This window comes from Engraulis encrasicolus, chromosome 9 (genome assembly GCF_034702125.1).
Source record: "Engraulis encrasicolus isolate BLACKSEA-1 chromosome 9, IST_EnEncr_1.0, whole genome shotgun sequence".
Lineage (NCBI taxonomy): Eukaryota > Metazoa > Chordata > Actinopteri > Clupeiformes > Engraulidae > Engraulis > Engraulis encrasicolus.
In genome coordinates this window covers 48,495,840-48,502,557 of record NC_085865.1, presented here as the reverse complement: position 1 = coordinate 48,502,557, position 6,718 = coordinate 48,495,840, and the positions used below count along the sequence as shown (strand labels likewise).

The 6,718-nt window shown below is 45.7% G+C and overlaps 1 protein-coding gene across 1 annotated transcript; it reads left to right on the top strand.

Annotated features, from left to right (window-relative positions):
- The first annotated feature begins 439 nt into the window (after positions 1-439).
- On the top strand, positions 440-5,255 carry lim2.3 (lens intrinsic membrane protein 2.3). Its single transcript, XM_063207315.1, has 4 exons — positions 440-614; positions 2,023-2,172; positions 3,263-3,397; positions 4,800-5,255. The coding sequence occupies exons 1-4, from the start codon at positions 440-442 to the stop codon at positions 4,859-4,861; spliced, it is 522 nt and encodes a 173-aa protein (XP_063063385.1). The 3' UTR covers positions 4,862-5,255.
- The last annotated feature ends 1,463 nt before the right edge of the window (positions 5,256-6,718 follow it).

Below are 6,718 nucleotides of genomic sequence, written 5' to 3'. Positions count from 1 at the left end.
GAGAGAGAGAGAGAGAGAGAGAGAGAGAGAGAGAGAGAGAGAGCAACACATCCATGTATCTTTGATATCTGGTGTGCAGATGGGTCAATATCTGTGCGACTGTCAGCCATTTGGTGTCGTATGTATTCAATCTGTCTGAGTCATCTCAGAAGATCTCTGTGTGTGTGTGTGTGTGTGTGTGTGTGTGTGTGTGTGTGTGTGTGTGTGTGTGTGTGTGTGTGTGTGTGTGTCTGTGTGTGTTTCCCCGCATATGTGTATGTGTGTAGCCTACGTGCATGCATGTGCGTGCATACTGTATGTGTGTATATGTGTGTGTGTGTGCGTGTGTGTGTGTGTGTGTGTGTGTGTGAGTGAGTGACTGAATTTGAATGAATTGATTTTTCAACGAAAGAAATGAAATGAATAACTAACCCCGTTGTATGATGTGTGTAGTTTCAAGATGTACAGCTTCATGGGCGGAGGGTTGTTCTGCGCCGGCATATCCAACATCCTGTTGGTGGTCTCCACGGCGACAGATTACTGGATGCAGTACCGCCACTCCAACAACTACATGCACCAGGGCCTGTGGAGGTACTGCATGCCAGGCAAGTGCATGTACCACACAGACAGCATAGGTAAGATGCACACACACATACACACACACACGCACGCACACACACACACACGCACACACACACACAAACGTATGCACATACACACACTGGAGGTACTGCATGCAAGGCAAGTGCATGCAGAAGTGTCAAAAGTAAAAGTAAAAGTACTTTTGTGGTGTAATTACAACATAGCACATGGCATTACAGAGCTGTTACACCATTTACACCATTGTATCTAATGAGATAGATAGACTGTGTTGTTACTGAAAAACACTGAAAACCCAACAAGGACCCACCACAAACTTGATCCAACCAGGACTCCGTTTCTCGATTCTTGTCGTTGCTAACCGTCTTAAGTCGGTCTTGAGTTGGTCGTAAGTTGCTCTTGAGTTGTTCTTAAGTTGGTCTTAAGTTGGTCTTTAGACGCAAGACCAACTTAAGAACAACTTAAGAACAACTTAAGACCAACTCAAGACCTTGGTTACAACGTTGGTCTTAAGAACGAACAAAATGGCTAAAGTCGTTAGCAAAGGCACTGTCGAGAAACGACCCCCAGTGCAGAGTTAGCTGATCACAACAGAAGTACACAGGTATACTGGTTACTCAGATAAGTTACTTGTGTTGGACGGAAACTGTGTTTCTTTCTTTACCTTTACTTTTGACATCTCTGAGTGCATGTACCACACAGGCAGCATAGGTAAGATGCACACACACACACACACACACACACACACACACACACACACACACACACACACACACACACACACACACACACACACACACACACACACACACACGTATGCACGTACACACATTGGAAGTACTGCATGCAAGGGAAGTGCATGTACCACACAGACAATATAGGTAAGACATACAGTATATACTGAATATATAGTCTACTGTATATATATATATATATATATATATATATGAAGAGTTCAGATGCAAAACCCCCTAACTCCATTTCTGAAGACCTGCACTTCTATATTTTTAGAGAACCCTGTTGTTGGTTTGGTTTACATTTATGTACTTGATAATACATATAAATAGTTATATTACATAAATAAAATGTAAAAATATGCAATTTCGACAGCTTTGTATTAAATAAAAATGAATTAAGATTATTTTCTGAAAAGGCACTTAGGGGGTTTTGCATCTGAACTCTTCATATATATATCAATCTCTCTCTCCCTCTCCCTCTAGCCTATTGGGATGCTACTCACGATTGATACATAGGCTACACACTGTGTGACAAGTCTCTCTCTCTCTCTCCCTCTCTCTGAATAGATCAAAAATGAAATGAAATGAACAGAAATGCCCAAAGCGTGTATTTATTCCATTTATTTTTAGTCAAAGCACTATAAATACAGATCATCTCTTGATGAACCTTTGTTGCCCCCCCACCTCTCTCTCTCTCCCCCTGTAGCCTATTGGGACGCCACTAGGGCCTTCATGATCCTGTCCATCTTGGCCTGCTTCTTTGGCCTCTGCATCGGCGTCATGGCTTTCATACACTATTCCTCCTTCGATGGCTTCGACAAGACCTTTGCCTCGGGGATACTCTTCTTCATGTCCTGTGAGTAGCAGCAGACAGGGGAACGCACGCACGCACGCACACACGCACGCACGCACGCACGCACACAACTTGGCCTGTGTTGAGGTCAAGTACTGGTAAAAATCAACACGGTCTCATCTCAAGTCGTCAATTTTCAATTACCGTTGACCAGGTGGCAATTTTTCACGGCAAGGGTATACCTGTCATGTCACATATTGACGAGGCTGCCTAGGCCTAAAAGTAGACCTTTCCCTAACCTTAACCTTCAATGAAGTTATGCTGCCACAAGGGCGCGCCTTCGAGGTGCACATCACTTTTTGACTCCCAGGGCATACCTTAAACGTCAAAAATTGCAATTTGGTTGAAGGTATAGTCAGAAATTGACGAGTTGGGATGATGCACTGTAGTCATAATCACTAACAGGGTCAAGTGTTTGGTGTGTCTAATGAGGAAGTTTGTAAAGATTCCTGAGCCAAACCAAATCTGAGAATGGTCAACAAAAGATAAGCTCTAAACCCCGTCCTGATTGTGATTCTTCAAAGAACCAAGTGGATTTTGATTCAGTGATTCTGATTTTGAGGCCTCAGTATTGATACTAGTGTTAATTTGGAGTCTGTTGAGCTGAGTTCCCATTCTGCCTGTACAGTCATCATCTACACCAGATCAGAGACTGCATAAGCAGAGTAAGCAGAGCACTTAGGGCCTCAACCACTTTGCCTCCTAAATTGAGATTGACTGAAAAACATGTTATTATTATGATTATACTTTAGCAGCGGCCCTGACTGGCTGTGAATCTTTACATGATGTGTATTTACTCTAGTGGTAAATTTGAGTCTGTTGTTTCTCCCGTGCTCCAGGCTTCTTTGTGCTGAGTGCTGGCTAAGGCTCCATCCACATTGAATCGCAACGCAATTTTTTTTAAAAACAGAGTTGCAACCATACAGCATGTTTTCAGTGAAAAGATCAGGTCCTCATGACAACGACAGGATTTCATATGATTTCATATGGCTAGGCCAGTGGAACGTTGTCATTTGCTTAGAAAAAAACCCTGTGTGGCCAGTACCTAAGTGTTATGTATACGTTCTCTCTCTCTCTGTCTCCTGCTGTCCAGGCTTCTTCGTTCTGCTGGCGATGGCGGTGTACACAGGTGTGACCGTCAACTACTACGGGAAACGCTATGGCAACTGGCGCTTCTCCTGGTCCTACATCATGGGCTGGGTGTCAGTGGTCCTCACCTTCTTCTCAGGTAAACAATACTACATTACACTATAATACACACACACACACACACACACACACACACACACACACACACACACACACACACACACACACACACACACACACACACACCTTCTCCTGGTCCTACATCATGGACTGGGTGTCAGTGGTGCCAGGGGCGGTCCTGGGGACAGGCAGTGTCAGATGATGGCCAGCAGTGAGTGTTGCCAAGTTAGCGACTTTTTGACGTCCCTGGCGACTAAAAACCTCATTTAGCGCCTTTAGCGTCTTTTTGGTGCATCTGGCGACTTTTTAAAATGCGCATTGTCAGTGACAAATTCATTGTTTTTCTACATAATTGTGACTCTGTGTCGCCGTCAGAAGCATTTTCCACGGTTAAGTAGGGCTGCAGATTAGCTCTGATCTCCAAAAAGTAGCTAGCACTGCCCATTTCTACTGTGGACGAAGGCATGTGGGCACGTTTTCTGTAGATCAGCGCGCTGTGCGTGACGCTGTGACGTCATACGTAACGTCATGACGTCCTCTGGCGACTTTTCAGCGAGCCAATACCGACTTTGGCTGATTTTCTTTTGGCAACACTGATGGCCAGTGCTTACTGTAAATTGACTTTTGTTGGGAGGTGGAGCCCTTCATTTCTCATAGTGGTCAATATCTCATTCATTATTTAATTACTATAAATACTGCGGCACAGAGAGCTCGACTTCAGCTGGCTGTGTTCAGGGAAGCTGACACGGGTGGGTACAATATGGGTCAGTTGCCCCGGGCCCAGAGAGAGGGGGGGTCCAGAATTGGGTCCTCGTTACATTGGAAGTATTTGGGGTGGGGTAGGGGGGACAGTCAGATGACTTTGTCCCGGGCCAGTGCTGTACCAGATTAGCCTGATTATCATCGACGTTCAAATCCCCTCGTGACTTGGTCTGACCAAGAGCATAACAATTAACATTTCCCAAACGGCATGGTTGACCTGCCTCCCTTGGTTTGCCTATGGTTGCCCGTATTTTCGGGAACTCAGAAAGTACTTGCATTGCTCTTGACCTGACTAGTTGCAACGCTGAAGGTGTTGCGTCACTAGGAGGGCGCGGCCTGGCTAGTACCAGACAGCTCTGGCCCGGTGTAATCTCCTCTGATGACAGACCGGAGCGATTTGCACGTGTGTGTTTATAGGCTGCTGACATGAGCGAGTAGGACAGAGACATGAGTGATTTCTCCTCGTGTGTGTGTGTGTGCAGGGCGCTGACAGACGTGAGTGATTTCCATGTGCATTGGCGCGCCACTGTAAAGCCCCCCCCCCCCTCTCTCTCTCACACACACACACATACACACACACACACAATATATATATACAAATATACACCACACAAACTCATCTCACATCTCTCTCTCCCCCTCTCTGTCACCCTCTGCAGGTATCTTCTACATGTGTGCCTACCGCATGCACGAGTGCCCCCACCACTCCAGTTCGCGCTAGAGACCCTGCCCTCCGCTACGGCCCAGCAAATTCACATCTCACTCCCCTCCTCCCCTTCTGGAAAGTTCCACACTGTCAAACATTTCAGGCAGTTAAACGTAAAAAGGTTAAGTTGCCCTGCTGCCTTAAGTTTGTAAGTTATGTAACTCAAACTCGAGGCTTAACTCAATTCGAGGCTTTCTCGAGTTGAGTTAACTCACAAACCTAAGGCAGCAGGGCAACTTAGTTTTTTTTAAACGTTTAACTGGCTGCGATGTTTTACAGCGCAGTGTGAAGCCACCGAGAGACCACTGGAAATTTCACACTGGAACTCTCCAGGCTGCTGCCATTTACTATGAACTACCTACGCTATGCTATTAATCAGAAACTAATAAAAACAAAGATATTTCATTCATCTCCTGTGTCATCGTTCTTTCATAACAGGTTCAAGGGGTTCAATTTCAACCCGTGCCTTCGTAGAGTGATTTCAGTTCATACAGTGAGTGTAGCGAAGGGGAGTAGAGTTGCGCAGCCGGGACTCGAACCCGGACCTTCTGGGGTAGTAAACTGGGGCTCTGACCACCACACCAAAGAGCCAGGCTAGTTGGCGTGACAGTCAGAGCACACCCACAACCCTAGTGAGGTCATTCCATCACACTGCCTTCTCCTTCGGGAAGCGCACCCGTGCGCTTCACACTCTCATGGTGTCTCTCACGCAACAGCCCATCATGCTTCTCCCAGCCAGTGTGCCCCATCATCTATGCTTCACCCATGGGGTCCCTAGCCTGGCAGGTGAGTATAGAGCCCCCACCACCAAACAAAGCCTTATGGTTCAGTTGTGTCCCTCTTCAGAGGTATTACTATGCCATTACATTACATTACATTACATTGCATTTGGCAGACGCTTTATAACCAAAGCGACTTTCAAAAGAGGACATAATCATGCCAACATCACAAGCAAATACAAAGTGCACAGGAAATATACAGAACAACAAGTGCAGTTGCAAAGAGGGGTTAGTTTTTGTTTGTTTTTTTATAATAAAGAGTACACACACAGCACACACACAAACACATACACACACGCACACACATACACTCAAACTAAACTAAAACTAGTTTAAACTAAACTAAACTAAACATCATGTCAAGAGTCTGCCCTGGGGCTAGGCCAGCTCAAGCATTAGTTTAGTAACTCCTCTTGAAAGAGGAAGGTCTTTACTTGCTTCTTGAAGGCTGCAGGAGATGTGCTTAGTCTTGCTGCCTCTGGGAGACCGGTCCACCACTTGGGTACAACAACGGTGAACAGTCTTTACTGGGAGCACCTAGAGCGACTGGATGGAGCGACTGGAGCCAGACGGCTTGTGCTGGATGACTGCAGTTCTCTTCCAGTAACACAAGGCGTTAGTAGGTCCTTCAGATAAGCTGGGGCAGTTCCTGCGATGGTTTTGTAGGCAAATGCCACATTTGCAGCAACTACAATATCCAACCTAATATCAAGGCTTTGAAGGAATTTTTCTCAGTTTCAATGTTGATGTAGTTACAGCACTTTTCCTTTGTAGGGCAGTACAGCTCCGCCCCTGTTTCTACTCATTATCAGCCTGATTATTATCGACTTTCAAATATCTTTGAGACTTGGTCCAAGAGCATACCAATCAACATTTCCCAAACGGCATGCTTGACACGCCTCCCTTGCTTTGCTACTGGTTGTTTGCTTCCCGACAAAGTGGGAGGAGTGTCCGATTTGACGGGGGCTCAGAAACAATATTTATATTGCTCCTGGCCTGACTAGAAACAAGGCTGAAGATGTTGCGTCACTAGGAGGGCGCGGCCTGGCTACCTCATTATGACCTCAAAGTCAATGAAAAAAGTCCAAAGATA